We start from the raw sequence: 22,450 nt of genomic DNA, 5'->3' as shown, positions 1-22,450 counted from the left end.
AGCCCAGCGGCTTCAGCCTGTGGGTTGGGGAAAGCTGCTATAGACCACAGTGCCAGGAGGTGGGGCTTGGAGGTCTCCGGTGCAGTCCACCACAGTTCTGCCCACCCCTCAGCGCAGCACCCCTGCCAGGAAGGGGCTTGCAGTCCCTGGCACTATGACAGGGGCCACTGCCCCCATCAAGGGCCCTACTCCCTCCCGCTGCAGTGGCTGGGCAGGGGTGCAGCCAGATGCTGGCAGGCAGGGAGGGGGTGGGCAGGGACAGAATTATTCCACTTCCCTCTGGCGCTGCATGGGTGGGACATGAGGGGGCTTATTCTACCACTTGGCAGTGGTGGCAGTGGTCAGGGCAGGCAGACCCAGCTGCAGAAAAATTAATTTCCATACCACCACTTGTATACATATAAAACATTAAAACACCATATTAGCTGTGGCCTTAAAAAATAGGAATGTATTTTTCCCTCTGATATGCTCATGCAAGCTTTATAATATCTCTGCAGCTTTATGTGTTAGGTTGAAATTGGTTAGATTTTTTTGCTTGAGACTATTGAGTTTGCTGATGTGCTTTGGTGAGCTATCTGTTGGTTATTTAATTTAGAGTCACTTATTCTTCAATATCAGAGTTGCTTTTGCTTGCATTAATTAGACTGTGAGTACAATTAGTAGCAGTCACATATAGAAAGAGATGATGGGCACCATGATTTTAGTGATCCTATTTCAAGCCAGTCAATGTGAGGTGGGAAGGAAGATAAGTTTTAATTAAGCCTGGCAACCCTGCTTACTCTAAGACTTCTGTAGCTGACCATGAAGCAAAAGCTTTTATGGGAGGGCGGGGGGGGCGGGCTTTCAGAAAGCTGTGAAGTTATTTATTATCCAGAAAAATGCAGTTTCTAGGTCATCAAGAGTATTTGTGCCTTTGGAGTAAATGTTCCAAAGTTCCAGCTTAAAAATTGACAGTACTTCAAGAATACTGCAACAATTCATTGTAACATTTCCACGATGACTTGTTTCAACATTGCCAAAAGTTTGATTTGTGAGGTCAAACGAAACATTTTGTTGGAACCAGAACTTAAAAAGTTTTCATTTAGTGATAAAAAACAAACCCAATACAAAAATGCTTAAGTTAAGCTAATGTAATCTTTGCTTAAGACAACAATATGTGTAGCAGTCAAATGCACCCTTGCAAATACCTGTGGTAAGAATTAAAACTCCCCGCTTTGGCATTTGTAATCACGGGGAACAGTTTGAACTGGGCCTAGAAAGACTGTAATCTTCCTTTTCATAAGGCAAGTAGAATATACATTTTTTGCTCTGTTTATGGTCCCTGTTATGGTCTGGACTTGCCTGCTGGACCGGAGCCCTCCTGGATACTTACTGGGAGCAAGAATGCAGGAGAATGCAGAAGGGATGCCTATGGGAAGAGTCCCACCATCACCAGGACAACAGAACCCCATAAGAGAGTCCCCATAAGGAAGAGATGGGCTGCAGTTTTGGTCGGCAACTGGAACCAGCTAAGGTACCAAGACCAATGGTGAACACAAGACTCAGGTCCCTGATCATACCTAGCATGTTGGACTCTGGGTACAACCTGGCTATGATAAAAGCTGAGTTGGTGTCCCCACAGGATGGGAAAGAAGATACCATGGCTGGGATGGTATGCATGCATGGCGCTTCTTATGCCTACCATAGACAACAACTAAGGCTAGCAGTAATGGGCAAAATGGAAGAGGTAGCAGTGGGGTTGGCTCAGAAGTTACTATATCCCATGCTTCTGGGGTGTGTTTGGCCTGATTTTCATGAGGTAATAGGTCCAGCCCTGGGTCAGAAGATGGCACATGATGGTGACACAACTAATAAAGGAACTCACAAGGAGAGCTTGGCTGAGGATGAGCCCAACCCTGAAACAGGGAGAACAGACAGAGGATTTTGATCTCTGTGATGTGGTTGTAGAGGGGCGGTTCTGGGATGAGCAAGCCAGGGAACCCACCTTTTACCATGCTTGTGACTCTGGAATAGCAAAACAAGATGGAGAGGTCCTATGCCTGGAGTTGATGACTACCTCTCCGCAATTTGAGGTAAGAGATGGCATTTTGTATCGTATAAAATGGGAGTGAATTGAAAGGATGTAGGTTACACAGGTACTGGTACCTCAGAAATAAGGGTAGGCCTACTGCACATTGCACATACACTCTGATGGGGGGACATCTAGGTAGACATAAAATGGAAGACTGTTTAAAACAGTGGCTATACTGGCCTGGTATACATAAGCAGGTAGATCACTTGGCAGAAGCCAAGTGTGCCCAGCATGTCATCTGACCACAGACATTATCCTCCGTAAGGTACTGTTAATACCTATGCTGATTGTCCAAAGGCCATTTGACAGAATGGCTTTGGATGTTGCAAGGCCTTTTCTGAAAAGCACCATGGGTTATCAATTTGTGTTGGTTATTCTGCACTATGCCACTAGATATCCTGATGTGATTTCTCTGGGGTCAGTAACTGGCCCCAGAGTAGCGGAGGGATTAGTCAAATGGATATCTCAGGTGGGCATTCTCCAGGAGCTTTTAACAGACCAAGGTACAACGGTTATATCTGGCGTGCTGAAGGGTATTTGTGAAATGCTAAACTTTAAGCAGTTGCGACCTTTCATATACCACCCACAGACAGATGGCTTGGTGGAACTTTATAATCATACCCTAAAGAATATGACTAGGACCTGCATCCAGAAAGACCCTAAAAAGTGGGAGTTATGCCTGCCTCCCTTTTTGTTTGCCATACAGGAGTTTCCACAGGCCTCAATAGGATGCCTCCCGATTTGAACTGATCAACGCCCTACAGGACTCTTAGATATAGTATGTGAGGGCTGGAGGAAGTTGGAACCGGTGGGTGTGCAAGGACCATGACAAAGTTATGATACCATTTAGAATGGGTGCAACAGATTGCCAGGGACAACCTGGAATGAAGTCAAGGAAGGCAGAAAGAACATTATGATAGGTAGACAAAGGAGTAGGGGCTCGATGTGGGTGACCAGGTCTTGGTGCTCTTACCTGACAATACTAGTAGCTTAGGTAGCAAGGCCTGTATAAGGTGGTCCGGAAAGTGGGTCCTGTAAATTATGAAGTCAAACAACAAGGGTGTAAGAAAAGGGTGTGAGTATACCACGTTAACTTGCTTTAAAAATTGGGTGGAGCCAGAAGGGTGGCTGATGACTCCAACTCCTGTGGAACTTGAAATTGGATTGGTTAGGGGGAGATTTAATATGAGGAGGGAAGTCAACAGCCCAGTTATTGGCGAGTAGCTTATGGAGATTCAAAGGGGTCAAGTTTGACTGTTGATAAGAGATTTTGAAGGTGTGTTTACTGACAAGCCAGGGAAGGCCCAAAGGATAGAACACAGAATAGTGATGCCTCCAGGTTGTTTAGTGCAGGAGCACTAGAGGTGGATGCCAAGACATTTATATGGGCCAGTCAAAGATGACTTAGAAGAGATGACTAAGAAAAGAATTATTGAAGAGTCTCACAGCCCATGGCAGATAACATTTTACCTCTCTTCTTTCTTATTATTATCACATCAAGGCATGGCAGACAAGAGAAGAGGAGAACGATGGTGACTGAGTAAGAAGGTCAAAGGTCATCGAGGGACAATTTGCTTACACTTTGGCACAAGTTAACAATAATCACTTCTCTCATTCTTGCTCCTGCTTAAGGGAAATGTGATAATTCAGGGGCTGTTTTTCAAATGCAGACTTGTTTCACAGGGTGGGAAAGGGAGAGTTTCAAAATAGAAACTGGATAAAGCAGCAGAGCACAGCCTTGGGTGCCTGTTACAGGAGGTTGGTGGCAACCTACCAAAAGTTCAGCAGAGGCAGCCCTGGATCCTAGCTGATAATGTAATGAGTGAAGAAGCAAAAGTTTTGCTGACTTGCCCATTGAAAGGAGGTCTCTTTTACTAGGTGGAGGGCGGGAGAGAAGTAACCACAGTGCTGGAAGGAATGGAAAAAGTGGTGTGTGCGGTAGTGCTGGTGAACTCCTTCCTCCTCTGCAATGGTGAGTAACTTGGGTAGGTGAAGACAAATGTGTGTCAGTTTGAGTGTATGGCCATGTTCCTAGTGCAAGGGTTTAAACCTACGCTGTAGGAAAGGGTGCCTTATGTATGGTATTGACATGTAACTGGCTTGGTTACACTTCAAATACAAAGGATGTAGAAAAAAGCAGCACTGCATCTCTAGAGGAAAATATAGTTGGTGTTACAGTTTATTCTGATCACCTCAGATAGAGCAAAGAGATGTTTTTGAGACAATAACAAGCTGCACAGTATTGAGCAGCTGATCAGAGATAATATAATCCATTGGAACAAAGTTAGATTATTCAGCCTACTTGGGGAATTTCTGCTCTGGCATTTTAGCGTCCAATTCCATGTTTATTCCAAAACTGGAATATGTTCATTCTTTTGGATTGTAGCCATTTTTCAGAAATGTGTGGATGCACAGTTGTAACTGCAGTGCTAGTTTCAACTATCCACGTAACTTGCAGTGGGCTAGATTCTGATTTCTCTAATTCTAATTATATTCCATTTATTTTGAGTTGTTCTATGAGCTGCCCATTGCAACATGTTCACTTGTCGAGGTCAAAGGATAAATTATCTACAACTCATTTCTTTAAGTTATTAATTCAAATGGAAATTCCCTTTTGCTGATTGGCAAGCAAATCTTGAATATCCATATCATTAAAATAATTTTAACGGACACTTTGTTAAATATATTGTCAAATCTCTATTTAAAACTTTTACCGGTGTGATGCCTGTCATGACAAAAAGTTCCCACAGCACAGAGCTCTGTGTAACAGCTGTTTACAGTACCAAGTAGCAATGTATAGCAGCTTAGAACAAGCAAAAAAGAAGAATCCTGTGTCCTCCTGAAAGTAAATCCAAACACTGTAAGTATATGTCCTACAAAATTTTGCATCCACAGAGTACAAGACAACAAGAGTTTTACTGTCAAGTTAAACAGAACAACTAGCTTTGTATGTGTTTCTTCGCCAGCCTTTCCTTCCTGTGGCCTCTTCCTAAAATATGAAACTTTTGAAAAAGGCAGAAAAGCAACTTTTAGAACAGCTATGCTGGCCAATTAGAGCACGTAGATAAAAATAAATAGGGGATTAGAGCAGTGCCCATTTGGTTAGAAGTTGTTTAATAAATGAGGAAAGTTTTTGCATCACAAACCAAACTCTTCCACTCTACCTGAATATTCTCCCTGCTCTCCTACTTAAAAAGAGAGTCTGCAGATTCCTCTACATTAAAGCTGTAATAAATTCTGGCATTATTGTGTCATACTTTCCCTGTTGATCAATGGGGTCTACAGGGTTTTCAATCAGAACCTTCAACAGAAAAAAAAATGTTTGAAAAAGTTGTTTTCATAATTAGTTATTAATTCATTATTGTAATCACCTATCAACATTAATTCTGCCTTATGTAATCAAAAGAATGTCTTTCCAGAAGAAAGGAAGTAAAGGGTTTTTTAAAGGTTCTAGCTGATTTTATGACAAAGAAGATGTGTAGGGTGGGAACCTATAGATTCTTTAAAATATACCCAGAAAGAACAATGCAACATTCATAAAAACTTTCCTGCCTCTCAAGTTCAAGAGACAAAGAGCATGTTATTGTTCACCAGTTCCCAGTGTGACTGATCTGTTTTCCCTAGTCTGATCTTGTTTAACTTGGGCTGGCTGAAGAGATCGCAGTACTAGTTGTCCTGAACATGGTACAGAGTTCTTCCATGCAGTGTGCGTCCTGTCATATCTCAGCTCTTCTGCACTGCTCCAGATGCTTTCCTTCTAGCTTCCTTCAACTATATTTGTCATTTCATAGTCCATGTCACGAAAAGATGTGGCGTCCTTTAAGCTGGTTGTCGAGGATGACTGACTGTGCTGGTAGCTTGGCAGTCTTCACCTAGAAGTGCTTTCAGCTCCCTTTGGTGTTGATGCTATTCTCACCACTGTGATGTTATTTCCATCCCTTGCCTCTTGCTCCCTGCAGCCATCCTGGACCTGACTGGCACCCATGAAATTGAAGGAGTGTGGAAGAGTTCCACTATCTTACCATGCATCTATGTACCCATAGAGGACTTTAATCAGAAAACAGTCGTTTGGACCCTGGAGCGAGATCAAACCCGTGTCACTATCATTCAAAGAGATCTCAGTGGTGACCACACTCTGCTAACTCAGTATAGAGGCAGGGTCAGCATCCAAAAAGAAATCCCAGGCAATGTCTCCCTCCAAATTAAGAATCTTGAAATCCCGGACAGTGGGCACTACACTTGCAAAGTCACCTGGAGAGCCCAGAATGACAGCCTGATAACAAAGGAGGTGACAACTACATTTCGAGTTGTTAAAGGTAAATATAGCGGTAAAACGTAAATGCCTTGTGAATGAGATGTGGTATTTAGTAAGAGAGCTGGCTGCACAGCAGAAGTAGAGGACTATTTCTTTCACTGTGACTCGCCGCATCCACAGGGTTAGGGGCAGCATTTTATGGAGTCTCGGGGCTCTTCCTCACTGTACAACTTCTGTCTGCTCCCAGATTAGGAGGAAATAATTTGGAGGATGCAAATCATGTCTGTTAGAAAGCAGGGTCCAGTCCAAGGCTCTGGGGAGATGCCTATGGCCACCCAACTCTGGGGCTGCCAGTGGCCAGCTTGAACTCAGTGCTACTTACATAAGACAGTGCTGAAGGCCTCCCCTCTAACTCTTGTCCTTTGCCGCCCTGCTCTTGACCCTGGAAGTACTCCTTTTAGGGGAGGGTTTACCATCTTGGAACGAGAAAAAAACAAATCATATACTAAAAATCAAACACCTACTATAATGTATTTTAATTTTATTTCACAAAATATTTTTGTCCTAATTTATGTGCGTTTGTGTAGTATACATGGAGATGTTTACATAATAGTTCAAAAACGAAATCTTACTATTGTATGTGGTGGAGTGTGTGGGGTGTGGGGTGTGTATGGTGGGCTATGGGGTATGTACATGGGTGGGTGGGTGGCTGTGTAAGGTTTGTGAGGGGGTGTGGCTGTGTGGGGGAGGGTATAGGGTATTTTGTGGGTGGTGGGTGTGTGTGGGGAGGGTTGTGGCATGTGAGGGAGAGTAGGAGAGTGTGGAGATCTCCCATATATCCCTGCCACAGCGCACAGCCCCTGCCACTGCCGGTGGCAGCAGCAGTAAGCAGCAGGCCCTCAAGGTGCTTGTGGCTTGCACAGGCACAACCACCACAACTCCCTGCCACTTCCAGTGGTGTCCCATGAGCTGCACATGGAGGCAGGGGGCAGAGCCAGGATGCCAGCTCCATCACTCGGGGCTTCCCCCCAGTAGTACATGAATCTGGGGAGCTTCACATGAGTGCTGCACAACACAGGTGGGCCAGTCTGGTTCTGCTCCTTGCATCCATGTACAGTTTCTAGAACTGGCTAGAGCTATGTGCGGCCTGGTGGCTACATCTGTGAGAAACATGAGCACTCCATGGCCCTGCCTCCTGCTGCAGCTGTTGCAAACTCCAGTGGGCACTGTGATCCATGGGGGGAGTGGGGCATGTAAGGGGTCCCCACACCGCACACCCCACAAACCCTACACACCCATAGCCACACCCGGCCCACCTGAACTCCATATTTCCACCACCCTGCTGAGTACATGCCTCAGGCTCTAAGCTGCTACCAGTCCCATGCTCACACCCAGCTGTAGCTTTGCTACCTGGTGCCTGGAGCAAGCAGTGCAGCAGTGACATAAGGAGGAGGTGCTGGACACTAGGGAAATTGAGCAGGTACCCTGGCAGCTGCAGCAATGGCAGCAGTGGCCCCATCAAGAAGCTGAACACACCAGCTGGGGCTGGAGTCCTCCCAAATAGAAGGGTGCACAGGCTGGGTGGGGTAATTAGATTAAATTGCCTAGCAGCTAGGACTCCGCGAAGCTTCAGGTGGTGATTTGATACGGAAGAGATTTGGCCTGATTTGGTGGCCGAATCTCCAAATCCAAAACAAATCAAATCAGGGGGACCAATTTAAAGGTCCAATCAATTCAAAGCTCTCCAAATCTTTGGCAAAGATTCGGAGAGTTTCAATGATTCAGACACTCCCTGGTGCCTGCAGCAGGGAGCTGCAGCCACTCTGAGCTGGTATGTACTAGGGGCAGGAAAGGGAGGCTGGGGGAGGGGACCATGGGGCGGACACCTGCCAGCCCCCCTGTCCCCCACTCGCTCCTCCAGCCCCACAACCTACACCCACCCCAAGAGCCCACCCATGGCTGCCCTGCCTGCCCCAGCTCAGTATTTCAAAAACAAGCCCCAGTGCTCACTGGGTGCTTCTGTGTGTGGGGCAATCCTCACTGCCCCCAACTGACCCATGCTCCATGGGGGACTCTGCATGAGCCCCCACGTTCCATCTCCTGTTCCATCGGCCCCACCAGGGCTGCCCTACCTGCCGGGGCTCTGGCCCTTTAAGAAAAAAAAATGGGACAAAAGCCCCAGCTCCTTGTGCAGCCTTGGGTTTTGGGGACTCCTGCAGAGTCCCCATTGTGCCGCGGGGCAGCAGGGATCACATCTGCCAGTAGGAGTGCTGAAACCCGGGGTTTCTTCAGGTTGTTTTTTCCTTAAAAAGCCACAACAGGCCTCTGCCGGGCAAGCGTGATGGGAGTGGGGGAGCGGGGAGGGTGTTTTAGGGGCTCGTACAAAGTCCCTCATGCAGTGTGGGGCAGTGAGCAACAGCAGCGCTAGCCCACTGCCCAGCAGGAAATGCTGAGCCAGGGGCTCTATTCCCTCAAGTGCTGCGACCTGGCACGAGTTTGAAGACGTCCAAGGTCACACTAAACTCCTGAGGACTGACGGAGAAGCAGGCGGCAGGCTGGAAGGGAAATAATATTTTCGCTTGGTTGTGGAAGATTTCAGTTTGGAGACACACAACGGCACGGTGCACTGCTGAGGGATGACTGGGAAGCAGTCTGCAGGCAGGAGAGGAGGAGCCTGTTTCGAAAGGATGCACAGGAGGGAAAGGAGTAGAAGCGGGCCCTGAGATAAGTCCCTTGTGACAGCTGGGCATCTGGTTCGTGGGGCAGGTAGTCTGTAGGAAGTGACCTTTGCAGCTGTCTATGACTGCAGCTGCCACCGCTTCGCTGAGAGAGAGCTCTTCTACCACCCAAGTGGCTCCTGCCTAGGGGAGTCACGGTTTTCTTCAGCTGCATGGAGTTGCCATGAAGTGGTGGAGGACCGTGAATCCTGATCCTGTAGCTCCTATGGCTTGGGGCAGTTGGTATTGTGGCTAGCCCTGTAGTTCTGCTTCCTGAAGGGAAACACCCAAAGAGCAGGGGAGGAAGGGCCAGTGGGAGAGGTGAAGCGAGTGCAGCTCATCTCAAGCTTGGGGTGGCCGTAAGTGGGAAGCTTAGGTGGCCTCCAGCTTCTCCGCTCTGAGAGTCATGCGACCAATGCTTGAAGTCGCAGAGCTGAGCATGGTGTTTGATGATTACCGTATGCTGGAAGAGTCGGGACAAAGTAACATGAAGATGGGTAAATGGGAAAGACTGAAGGGCCAACAGAAAAAGCAACATGGCTATAGGTAAATGGGAAAGACTGAAGGGCTAGCAGTCAACACGGAAGTGTCATGTTGTTGCTAGTGGGCTCTTGCCGGGAGACACTCTTGCGCCTCCAGATTTCCGCACCTTCACTCTGTGCCCGTGCACAGAAGGGCCACAGAACGGCAACCCCCTTCCCACCTCCAGCCCACTTGTTTTAGTGCAGCTCCCCGTTGTGCTCAGGTAGAAGGGAAGCTGACTTGGGCTCTTGCTGTAGAGCTCGATCCACCCAAGACCCAGCCCTTGACTTTTCTGGGTTTGGGATTGTGATGTTACGGGCCGTTTCCAAATTGTCCCAGCAGACTCTTCATTTCCCTGATTTGTAACCTGGTATGTCTGCATAGAAGTAGCAGCTGCTAAACTTTCACGGATCCTTCTCTTCTAGATCTCCAAGGAACCACACGCACATCACGCAGGATTGAGGACATATCTCACAGTACAACCAGACCTGATTTTGAGGAAGATGAAGGTAGGGATGGGTAGTGATGACAACCACCTGGGTGCGATGACAACGGTGAGGGTAGGCTCACAGGGTAGGGATGACAAGCGTCTGGTAGATGAGAAGTTTGGTTTGGATCCTGACGTCACGATCATCAAAGATATGATTTCAAAGTTACGCGAGGGCATACAGGACTGCTGGCAGTCCTCAGTCTGAGAGCTGATAACCATGGCCGGCACAGCCAGAGGACCCGCGATTTGCACTGTGCATGCCTGAGAGCTGTGTGGTCAGGCACGGATACTGGGATGCAGGAGGGTTAGTGGAGGATGGGCCTGTTGCTCCTGTATGAATTCCAGGGTTAAGTTCATTGTTTCCTTTGCAACCCTAGCCGTGAGCCACAAGAGCGCTGTTGTCAGCAGCACCCCAGCAAGCGCTCAGACGACGTTGAAAGCTACTAGGGCAGGTGGGTTTGTAACCCTGTCAGTTCAGTGAACAGCACTGGCTCTCCAGGGTCTGTCCCAGGGGTCTGTCCTGTAATGGGACAAGGTCCTTGATTCCTAGCACCTCAGATTGAGGCCGGGGCATGCAGCCAACGGCACCTGACTATAAATAGCGCGAGACCTGGTGCAGGGTGACAGGCTAGAGATGACAACAGCCTGATAGCCGAAAAGTTTGCTTTGGGTCCTGCCATCACTGTGGTGGAAGACGTAAGTTTGGAGTCGCCCAAAGGCACGTTGGACTGCTGAGGGCTGCCTGGGAAGCAGTCTGCAGGCTGGAGAGGAAGTGCCGTTTGTGAACGATGCACAGGAGGGAAAGGAGTTGAATTGGGGACTGAGATAAGTCCCCTGTGACAGCTGGGCATCTGGTTCGTGGGGCAGGTAGTCTGTAGGAAGTGACCTTTGCAGCTGTCTATGACTGCAGCTGCCACCGCTTCGCTGAGAGAGAGCTCTTCTACCACCCAAGTGGCTCCTGCCTAGGGGAGTCACGGTTTTCTTCAGCTGCATGGAGTTGCCATGAAGTGGTGGAGGACCGTGAATCCTGATCCTGTAGCTCCTATGGCTTGGGGCAGTTGGTATTGTGGCTAGCCCTGTAGTTCTGCTTCCTGAAGGGAAACACCCAAAGAGCAGGGGAGGAAGGGCCAGTGGGAGAGGTGAAGCGAGTGCAGCTCATCTCAAGCTTGGGGTGGCCGTAAGTGGGAAGCTTAGGTGGCCTCCAGCTTCTCCGCTCTGAGAGTCATGCGACCAATGCTTGAAGTCGCAGAGCTGAGCACGGTGTTTGATGATTACCGTATGCTGGAAGAGTCGGGACAAAGTAACATGAAGATGGGTAAATGGGAAAGACTGAAGGGCCAACAGAAAAAGCAACATGGCTATAGGTAAATGGGAAAGACTGAAGGGCTAGCAGTCAACACGGAAGTGTCATGTTGTTGCTAGTGGGCTCTTGCCGGGAGACACTCTTGCGCCTCCAGATTTCCGCACCTTCACTCTGTGCCCGTGCACAGAAGGGCCACAGAACGGCAACCCCCTTCCCACCTCCAGCCCACTTGTTTTAGTGCAGCTCCCCGTTGTGCTCAGGTAGAAGGGAAGCTGACTTGGGCTCTTGCTGTAGAGCTCGATCCACCCAAGACCCAGCCCTTGACTTTTCTGGGTTTGGGATTGTGATGTTACGGGCCGTTTCCAAATTGTCCCAGCAGACTCTTCATTTCCCTGATTTGTAACCTGGTATGTCTGCATAGAAGTAGCAGCTGCTAAACTTTCACGGATCCTTCTCTTCTAGATCTCCAAGGAACCACACGCACATCACGCAGGATTGAGGACATATCTCACAGTACAACCAGACCTGATTTTGAGGAAGATGAAGGTAGGGATGGGTAGTGATGACAACCACCTGGGTGCGATGACAACGGTGAGGGTAGGCTCACAGGGTAGGGATGACAAGCGTCTGGTAGATGAGAAGTTTGGTTTGGATCCTGACGTCACGATCATCAAAGATATGATTTCAAAGTTACGCGAGGGCATACAGGACTGCTGGCAGTCCTCAGTCTGAGAGCTGATAACCATGGCCGGCACAGCCAGAGGACCCGCGATTTGCACTGTGCATGCCTGAGAGCTGTGTGGTCAGGCACGGATACTGGGATGCAGGAGGGTTAGTGGAGGATGGGCCTGTTGCTCCTGTATGAATTCCAGGGTTAAGTTCATTGTTTCCTTTGCAGCCCTAGCCGTGAGCCACAAGAGCGCTGTTGTCAGCAGCACCCCAGCAAGCGCTCAGACGACGTTGAAAGCTACTAGGGCAGGTGGGTTTGTAACCCTGTCAGTTCAGTGAACAGCACTGGCTCTCCAGGGTCTGTCCCAGGGGTCTGTCCTGTAATGGGACAAGGTCCTTGATTCCTAGCACCTCAGATTGAGGCCGGGGCATGCAGCCAACGGCACCTGACTATAAATAGCGCGAGACCTGGTGCAGGGTGACAGGCTAGAGATGACAACAGCCTGATAGCCGAAAAGTTTGCTTTGGGTCCTGCCATCACTGTGGTGGAAGACGTAAGTTTGGAGTCGCCCAAAGGCACGTTGGACTGCTGAGGGCTGCCTGGGAAGCAGTCTGCAGGCTGGAGAGGAAGTGCCGTTTGTGAACGATGCACAGGAGGGAAAGGAGTTGAATTGGGGACTGAGATAAGTCCCCTGTGACAGCTGGGCATCTGGTTCGTGGGGCAGGTAGTCTGTAGGAAGTGACCTTTGCAGCTGTCTATGACTGCAGCTGCCACCGCTTCGCTGAGAGAGAGCTCTTCTACCACCCAAGTGGCTCCTGCCTAGGGGAGTCACGGTTTTCTTCAGCTGCATGGAGTTGCCATGAAGTGGTGGAGGACCGTGAATCCTGATCCTGTAGCTCCTATGGCTTGGGGCAGTTGGTATTGTGGCTAGCCCTGTAGTTCTGCTTCCTGAAGGGAAACACCCAAAGAGCAGGGGAGGAAGGGCCAGTGGGAGAGGTGAAGCGAGTGCAGCTCATCTCAAGCTTGGGGTGGCCGTAAGTGGGAAGCTTAGGTGGCCTCCAGCTTCTCCGCTCTGAGAGTCATGCGACCAATGCTTGAAGTCGCAGAGCTGAGCACGGTGTTTGATGATTACCGTATGCTGGAAGAGTCGGGACAAAGTAACATGAAGATGGGTAAATGGGAAAGACTGAAGGGCCAACAGAAAAAGCAACATGGCTATAGGTAAATGGGAAAGACTGAAGGGCTAGCAGTCAACACGGAAGTGTCATGTTGTTGCTAGTGGGCTCTTGCCGGGAGACACTCTTGCGCCTCCAGATTTCCGCACCTTCACTCTGTGCCCGTGCACAGAAGGGCCACAGAACGGCAACCCCCTTCCCACCTCCAGCCCACTTGTTTTAGTGCAGCTCCCCGTTGTGCTCAGGTAGAAGGGAAGCTGACTTGGGCTCTTGCTGTAGAGCTCGATCCACCCAAGACCCAGCCCTTGACTTTTCTGGGTTTGGGATTGTGATGTTACGGGCCGTTTCCAAATTGTCCCAGCAGACTCTTCATTTCCCTGATTTGTAACCTGGTATGTCTGCATAGAAGTAGCAGCTGCTAAACTTTCACGGATCCTTCTCTTCTAGATCTCCAAGGAACCACACGCACATCACGCAGGATTGAGGACATATCTCACAGTACAACCAGACCTGATTTTGAGGAAGATGAAGGTAGGGATGGGTAGTGATGACAACCACCTGGGTGCGATGACAACGGTGAGGGTAGGCTCACAGGGTAGGGATGACAAGCGTCTGGTAGATGAGAAGTTTGGTTTGGATCCTGACGTCACGATCATCAAAGATATGATTTCAAAGTTACGCGAGGGCATACAGGACTGCTGGCAGTCCTCAGTCTGAGAGCTGATAACCATGGCCGGCACAGCCAGAGGACCCGCGATTTGCACTGTGCATGCCTGAGAGCTGTGTGGTCAGGCACGGATACTGGGATGCAGGAGGGTTAGTGGAGGATGGGCCTGTTGCTCCTGTATGAATTCCAGGGTTAAGTTCATTGTTTCCTTTGCAACCCTAGCCGTGAGCCACAAGAGCGCTGTTGTCAGCAGCACCCCAGCAAGCGCTCAGACGACGTTGAAAGCTACTAGGGCAGGTGGGTTTGTAACCCTGTCAGTTCAGTGAACAGCACTGGCTCTCCAGGGTCTGTCCCAGGGGTCTGTCCTGTAATGGGACAAGGTCCTTGATTCCTAGCACCTCAGATTGAGGCCGGGGCATGCAGCCAACGGCACCTGACTATAAATAGCGCGAGACCTGGTGCAGGGTGACAGGCTAGAGATGACAACAGCCTGATAGCCGAAAAGTTTGCTTTGGGTCCTGCCATCACTGTGGTGGAAGACGTAAGTTTGGAGTCGCCCAAAGGCACGTTGGACTGCTGAGGGCTGCCTGGGAAGCAGTCTGCAGGCTGGAGAGGAAGTGCCGTTTGTGAACGATGCACAGGAGGGAAAGGAGTTGAATTGGGGACTGAGATAAGTCCCCTGTGACAGCTGGGCATCTGGTTCGTGGGGCAGGTAGTCTGTAGGAAGTGACCTTTGCAGCTGTCTATGACTGCAGCTGCCACCGCTTCGCTGAGAGAGAGCTCTTCTACCACCCAAGTGGCTCCTGCCTAGGAGAGTCACGGTTTTCTTGAGCTGCATGGAGTTGCCATGAAGTGGTGGAGGACCGTGAATCCTGATCCTGTAGCTCCTATGGCTTGGGGCAGTTGGTATTGTGGCTAGCCCTGTAGTTCTGCTTCCTGAAGGGAAACACCCAAAGAGCAGGGGAGGAAGGGCCAGTGGGAGAGGTGAAGCGAGTGCAGCTCATCTCAAGCTTGGGGTGGCCGTAAGTGGGAAGCTTAGGTGGCCTCCAGCTTCTCCGCTCTGAGAGTCATGCGACCAATGCTTGAAGTCGCAGAGCTGAGCACGGTGTTTGATGATTACCGTATGCTGGAAGAGTCGGGACAAAGTAACATGAAGATGGGTAAATGGGAAAGACTGAAGGGCCAACAGAAAAAGCAACATGGCTATAGGTAAATGGGAAAGACTGAAGGGCTAGCAGTCAACACGGAAGTGTCATGTTGTTGCTAGTGGGCTCTTGCCGGGAGACACTCTTGCGCCTCCAGATTTCCGCATCTTCACTCTGTGCCCGTGCACAGAAGGGCCACAGAACGGCAACCCCCTTCCCACCTCCAGCCCACAACTTTACTCTGTGTCTGTGCAGAGAAGGGTACAATATGCCACGTCGCTTCCCACTTTCAACTCATGTGGTTTATTTTATCCCTGAGTTGTGTTCAGTTAAATAAGAAGCTCAGGTGGCCCCTGGCTGTAGTGCTGGAGCTACCCAAGACCCATCCATTGACTTTTCTGTGCCTGGGCTAATGACTTGTTTGGCAGCCTTGACTCTGAAGGCTGAAAACCATGGATGGCATAGTCAGAGGACCCTCATTTTGCCTTGTGAATGTCTGAGAGCTGTGGGGTAAGTGTTACATTGTCACAGGCTGGCTAGGTGCTGTGAGTGTATCAGCCATTAGGCTGCTGGGTTCGGGATCGAGGAGGTGAGTCAGGAGTGAAGTAAAGACAAATTTACTTATAGCTTAGCATACAACAGTTAACAGAAAGGTTAATGCGAAAAATAGATAATACAGTTATCAAGAGCTCATAGTGAATAATAACAACAGATAGACAGAATGACAAAGAGTTCCCACATGGGGTTGGCAACTTATTGGCAGTCCCTCTAAGCCAGGTATGCACCAAGTTGTTCCAGTGAAGCTGTGCGCCCCCAATCAACACTGTCCAAGAGGTCACCAGGAAGGTCCCTTGGTCAGGATCCGTTCTTCGCTCACGCTGGGAGTCCAGGGTCCAGGCTCGGTACAGCAATGGTCCTTCTGTCCCATCTTTCAAACTGGTTACTTGACACGCATGTTCCTTTATGCCTTATTTTATGCTAATCTGTTGGTTTTAGAGCCACTCACAATCTTGCCCTATATCTATTACCCTATGGGATTAAAAGGTGTTAGAAATTATCATGAAAGGTTACCGCCCAAATTCGGGTTCACCCAATAAGCAAATTACACCACATTAGTTTGAGGTTTGAAATTAGCATTACTCTGCCCAAGCTCAACCCCTTGGATTCCTTGGAATGTGCTAATTATATTAGGTGGTCAGATCTCGTTATGGCTGACCTTTAAAAAACCTGTTAGATCAGCTGATGCTGTAGTTTTGTTTATTTTGGGGGCCCAGTCAGTCCTATGATCAGTGCAAACAGTTAGATTCAACACCTTGGTTAAATTGTGACAAATTGCACTTGCGAGTTGCAAACTTGCAAGCTTTGCATTAGCTAATCTTAACTGCTAGACAATTGCCTGGATGTCTCCAAGAGCAGTTATTTATTGTTCATAGTAGTAACCCCTCTGGTTCTGACCACCACAGGTAAGGCCTGGATACTTGGGATGGGGAAATGGGGAATTGTCCCTGAGTCCTATAACTACTCCACAGAACCGAATCAAGGTTCTTTGTGTTTTGAACTAAGGACTTTGGAGCTGCTTTGTTCATCCACTTTCTTGCTGATTTGCAGATCTGACCACAACAGTGCTGGATCCCAACAGTGGCCTTGGAGATTCAGGAAGGAACAGCACAACTACAGGTAAAGGGGAAGATTATGAAGGGCTAACAAGCAGGCCAGGAATCATCATGAACTTTTAAACCTAGCATCTGGCAGGGGCTTCTGTTGCAGAGAAAAATCTCTTGGCATCATATTTCAGACCTTCAAACTCAGAGATTCTGGTGTCTTAATAGGCCAATGAATATGACCCTCCCCTCCCACAACATCCTGTCCATGTTGTCCTGTCCCAAGTGTAATGTTCATTTGGGGTTTCTCATTTAAACTGATCCAATGAAAGTTAAGTAATTTAATCTTGGCCAAACTGCTACTATTCATGAAGTATTGTACTGAAATGGTAGATTTCACTTGAACAAAGATATGTTCAAAACCCTTTTGAATCATAGTGGGTCTCTGCAGGAAAGTGTCTGAACTTAGTTTTCTTGAATTGGACAAGTGTCATGTAGTTCAAGGGTATGATAGGAACAGTTTGCTTGGCTGTGCTCAGCAGTCTGCAGGCTGGAGAGGAAGTGCCGTTTGTGAACGATGCACAGGAGGGAAAGGAGTTGAATTGGGGACTGAGATAAGTCCCCTGTGACAGCTGGGCATCTGGTTCGTGGGGCAGGTAGTCTCTAGGAAGTGACCTTTGCAGCTGTCTATGACTGCAGCTGCCACCACTTCGCTGAGAGAGAGCTCTTCTACCACCCAAGTGGCTCCTGCCTAGGGGAGTCACGGTTTTCTTGAGCTGCATGGAGTTGCCGTGAAGTGGTGGAGGACCGTGAATCCTGCTCCTGTAGCTCCTGTGGCTTGGGGCAGTTGGTATTGTGGCTAGCCCTGTAGTTCTGCTTCCTGAAGGGAAACACCCAAAGAGCAGGGGAGGAAGGGCCAGTGGGAGAGGTGAAGCGAGTGCAGCTCGTCTCAAGCTTGGGGTAGGCATAAGTGGGAAGCTTAGGTGGCCTCCAGCTTCTCCGCTCTGAGAGTCATGTGACCGATGCTTGAAGTCGCAGAGCTGAGCACGGTGTTTGATGATTATGATATGCTGGAAGAGTCAGGACAAAGCAACACGACGATAGGTAAATGGGAAAGACTGAGGGGCTAACAGTCAACACGGAAGTGTCATGTTGTTGCTAGTGGGCTCTTGCCGGGAGACACTCTTGCGCCTCCAGATTTCCGCATCTTCACTCTGTGCCCGTGCACAGAAGGGCCACAGAACGGCAACCCCCTTCCCACCTCCAGCCCACTTGTTTTAGTGCAGCTCCCCGTTGTGCTCAGGTAGAAGGGAAGCTGACTTGGGCTCTTGCTGTAGAGCTCGATCCACCCAAGACCCAGCCCTTGACTTTTCTGGGTTTAGGATTGTGATGTTACGGGCCGTTTCCAAATTGTCCCAGCAGACTCTTCATTTCGCTGATTTGTAACCTGGTATGTCTGCATAGAAGTAGGAGCTGCTAAACATTCACGGATCCTTCTCTTCTAGATCTCCAAGGAACCACACGCACATCACGCAGGATTGAGGACATATCTCACAGTACAACCAGACCTGATTTTGAGGAAGATGAAGGTAGGGATGGGTGGGGATGACAACCACCTGGGTGCGATGACAAGGTGAGGGTAGGCTCACAGGGTAGGGATGACAAGCGTCTGGTAGATGAGAAGTTTGGTTTGGATCCTGACGTCACGATCATCAAAGATATGATTTCAAAGTTACCCAAGGGCAGACAGGACTGCTGGCAGTCCTCAGTCTGAGAGCTCATAACCATGGCCGGCACAGCCAGAGGACCCGCGATTTGCACTGTGTGTGCCTGAGAGCTGTGTGCTCAGGCACAGATATTGGGATGCAGGAGTGTTAGCGAAGGTTGGGCTCATTGCTCCTGGATGAGCTCCAGGGTTAAGTCCACTGGTTCCTTTACAGCCGTAAATGTGAGATACAAGAGACATGCTGTCAGAAGCAGCCCAGCAAGCACTCAGCTGACCTACAAAACTTCAAACGCAACCCTATCACGTAAGTGAACAGCACCGTCACACAAGGGTCTGGCCTAGGGGCCTGTCCAGGAACTGGACAATGTCCTTGAATCCTAGCACCTCAGATTGAGGCCGGGGCATGCAGCCAACCGCACCTGACTATAACTAGAGCGAGGCCTGCTGCAGCCTGACAGGCTGGCGTTGACAACAGCCTGGTAGCCGAAAAGTTTGGTTTGGGTCGTGCCATCACAGAGCTGGAAGACGTAGTCTGGAGATCCAGAAGGCACGTTGGACTGCTGAGGGCTGCCTGGGAAGCAGTCTGCAGACTGGAGAGGAAGTGCCGTTTCTGAACTGGTATGTGTTTAAAGAAGTAGCAGCTGCTAAAAATGTATGGATCCTTCTCTTCTAGATCTCAACAAAACCATGCCCACAACAGCCGGGACTGAGGTCACGACACTCGCTCCAGCCAGACATGAGCATGAAAAAGATGAAGGTAGGGATGGGTAGTGATGACAACCACCTGGGTGCGATGACAAGGTGAGGGTAGGCTCACAGAGTAGGGATGACAAGCGTCTGGCAGATGAGAAGCTTGCTTTGGATCCTGATGTTACGATCATCGAAGATACTATTTCAAAGATATGCAAGGGTAGACAGGACTGCTGGCAGTCCTCAATCTGAAGGCTGAGAACCGTGGCTGTTATAGCCAGAGGACCCGCCATTTGCATTGTGTTTGCCTGAGAGCTGTGTGGTCAGGCACGGATACTGGGATGCAGGAGGGTTAGTGGAGGATGGGCCTGTTGCTCCTGTATGAACTCCAGAGTTAAGTTCATTATTTCCTTTGCAGCCCTAGCCGTGAGCCACAAGAGCGCTGTTGTCAGCAGCACCCCAGCAAGGGCTAAGACGACGTTGAAAGCTACTAGGGCAGGTGGGTTTGTAACCCTGTCAGTTCAGTGAACAGCACTGGCTCTCCAGGGTCTGTCCCAGGGGTCTGTCCTGTAATGGGACAAGGTCCTTGATTCCTAGCACCTCAGATTGAGGCCGGGGCATGCAGCCAACGGCACCTGACTATAAATAGCGCGAGACCTGGTGCAGGGTGACAGGCTAGAGATGACAACAGCCTGATAGCCGAAAAGTTTGCTTTGGGTCCTGCCATCACTGTGGTGGAAGACGTGAGTTTGGAGTCGCCCAAAGGCACGTTGGACTGCTGAGGGCTGCCTGGAAAGCAGTCTGCAGGCTGGAGAGGAAGTGCCGTTTGTGAACGATGCACAGGAGGGAAAGGAGTTGAATTGGGGACTGAGATAAGTCCCCTGTGACAGCTGGGCATCTGGTTCGTGGGGCAGGTAGTCTGTAGGAAGTGACCTTTGCAGCTGTCTATGACTGCAGCTGCCACCGCTTCACTGAGAGAGAGCTCTTCTACCACCCAAGTGGCTCCTGCCTAGGGGAGTCACGGTTTTCTTGAGCTGCATGGAGTTGCCATGAAGTGGTGGAGGACCGTGAATCCTGATCCTGTAGCTCCTATGGCTTGGGGCAGTTGGTATTGTGGCTAGCCCCGTAGTTCTGCTTCCTGAAGGGAAACACCCAAAGAGCAGGGGAGGAAGGGCCAGTGGGAGAGGTGAAGTGAGTGCAGCTCATCTCAAGCTTGGAGTGGGCATAAGTGGGAAGCTTAGGTGGCCTCCAGCTTCTCCGCTCTGAGAGTCATGCGACCAATGCTTGAAGTCGCAGAGCTGAGCACGGTGTTTGATGATTACCGTATGCTGGAAGAGTCGGGAAAAAGCAACACGACCATGGGTAAATGGGAAAGACTGAGGGGCTAACAGTCAACACGGAAGTGTCATGTTGTTCCCAGTGGGCTCTTGCCAGGAGACACTCTTGCTCCTCCTGATTTCCGCATCTTCACTCTGTGCCCGTGCACAGAAGGGCCACAGAACGGCAACCCCCTTCCCACCTCCAGCCCACTTGTTTTAGTGCAGCTCCCTGTTGTGCTCAGGTAGAAGGGAAGCTGACTTGGGCTCTTGCTGTAGAGCTCGATCCACCCAAGACCCAGCCCTTGACTTTTCTGGGTTTGGGATTGTGATGTTATGGGCCATTTCCAAATTGTCCCAGCAGACTCTTCATTTCCCTGATTTGTAACCTCGTATGTCTGCATAGAAGTAGCAGCTGCTAAAAATGCATGGATCCTTCTCTTCTAGATCTCAACAAAGCCATGCCCACAACAGCCGGGACTGAGCTCACGGCCCTCGCTCCAGCCAGACATGAGCATGAAAAAGATGAAGGTAGGGATGACAACCACCTGGGTGCGATGACAAGGTGAGGGTAGGCTCACAGAGTAGGGATGACAAGCGTCTGGCAGATGAGAAGCTTGCTTTGGATCCTGATGTTACGATCATCGAAGATACTATTTCAAAGATATGCAAGGGTAGACAGGACTGCTGGCAGTCCTCAATCTGAAGGCTGAGAACCGTGGCTGTTATAGCCAGAGGACCCGCCATTTGCATTGTGTTTGCCTGAGAGCTGTGTGGTCAGGCAGGGATACTGGGATGCAGGAGGGTTAGTGGAGGATGGGCCTGTTGCTCCTGTATGAATTCCAGAGTTAAGTTCATTATTTCCTTTGCAGCCCTAGCCGTGAGCCACAAGAGCGCTGTTGTCAGCAGCACCCCAGCAAGGGCTAAGACGACGTTGAAAGCTACTAGGGCAGGTGGGTTTGTAACCCTGTCAGTTCAGTGAACAGCACTGGCTCTCCAGGGTCTGTCCCAGGGGTCTGTCCTGTAATGGGACAAGGTCCTTGATTCCTAGCACCTCAGATTGAGGCCGGGGCATGCAGCCAACGGCACCTGACTATAAATAGCGCGAGACCTGGTGCAGGGTGACAGGCTGGAGATGACAACAGCCTGATAGCCGAAAAGTTTGCTTTGGGTCCTGCCATCACTTTGGTGGAAGACGTGAGTTTGGAGTCGCCCAAAAGCACATTGGACTGCTGAGGGCTGCCTGGGAAGCAGTCTGCAGGCTGGAGAGGAAGTGCCGTTTGTGAACGATGCACAGGAGGGAAAGGAGTAGAAGCGGGCCCTGAGATAAGTCCCCTGTGACAGCTGGGCATCTGGTTCGTGGGGCAGGTAGTCTGTAGGAAGTGACCTTTGCAGCTGTCTATGACTGCAGCTGCCACCGCTTCGCTGAGAGAGAGCTCTTCTACCACCCAAGTGGCTCCTGCCTAGGGGAGTCACGGTTTTCTTGAGCTGCATGGAGTTGCCATGAAGTGGTGGAGGACCGTGAATCCTGATCCTGTAGCTCCTATGGCTTGGGGCAGTTGGTATTGTGGCTAGCCCCGTAGTTCTGCTTCCTGAAGGGAAACACCCAAAGAGCAGGGGAGGAAGGGCCAGTGGGAGAGGTGAAGCGAGTGCAGCTCGTCTCAAGCTTGGGGTGGCCGTAAGTGGGAAGCTTAGGTGGCCTCCAGCTTCTCTGCTCTGAGAGTCATGCGACCGATGCTTGAAGTCGCAGAGCTGAGCACGGTGTTTGATGATTACCGTATGCTGGAAGAGTCGGGACAGAGCAACACGATGATGGGTAAATGGGAAAGACTGAGGGGCTAACAGTCAACACGGAAGTGTCATGTTGTTGCTAGTGGGCTCTTGCCGGGAGACACTCTTGCTCCTCCTGATTTCCGCATCTTCACTCTGTGCCCGTGCACAGAAAGGCCACAGAACGGCAACCCCCTTCCCACCTCCAGCCCACTTGTTTTAGTGCAGCTCCCCGTTGTGCTCAGGTAGAAGGGAAGCTGACTTGGGCTCTTGCTGTAGAGCTCGATCCACCCAAGACCCAGCCCTTGACTTTTCTGGGTTTGGGATTGTGA

At 49.9% G+C, this 22,450-nt stretch overlaps 1 protein-coding gene across 1 annotated transcript in view; it reads left to right on the top strand.

The window, feature by feature from the left end:
* The first annotated feature begins 3,958 nt into the window (after positions 1-3,958).
* Positions 3,959-22,450, top strand: part of LOC149858179 (uncharacterized) — a 33,870-nt gene continuing 15,378 nt past the window's right edge. The window contains exons 1-13 of the mRNA XM_090060166.1: positions 3,959-4,043; positions 6,031-6,387; positions 9,991-10,074; positions 11,821-11,904; positions 12,257-12,337; positions 13,651-13,734; positions 16,624-16,692; positions 18,122-18,205; positions 18,557-18,646; positions 19,016-19,099; positions 19,451-19,531; positions 20,796-20,879; positions 21,221-21,301. Coding sequence (XP_089916292.1) covers positions 3,989-4,043; positions 6,031-6,387; positions 9,991-10,074; positions 11,821-11,904; positions 12,257-12,337; positions 13,651-13,734; positions 16,624-16,692; positions 18,122-18,205; positions 18,557-18,646; positions 19,016-19,099; positions 19,451-19,531; positions 20,796-20,879; positions 21,221-21,301 — 1,318 coding nt within the window. The 5' untranslated portion in view covers positions 3,959-3,988. The remainder of the gene's footprint in view (positions 4,044-6,030; positions 6,388-9,990; positions 10,075-11,820; positions 11,905-12,256; positions 12,338-13,650; positions 13,735-16,623; positions 16,693-18,121; positions 18,206-18,556; positions 18,647-19,015; positions 19,100-19,450; positions 19,532-20,795; positions 20,880-21,220; positions 21,302-22,450) is intronic.

The sequence above is a fragment of the Crocodylus siamensis genome, chromosome 8 (assembly GCF_052110815.1).
Source record: "Crocodylus siamensis isolate JL-2025a chromosome 8, ASM5211081v1, whole genome shotgun sequence".
Classification (NCBI taxonomy): Eukaryota; Metazoa; Chordata; order Crocodylia; family Crocodylidae; genus Crocodylus; species Crocodylus siamensis.
This window is presented reverse-complemented; position numbering and strand designations above follow the sequence as displayed.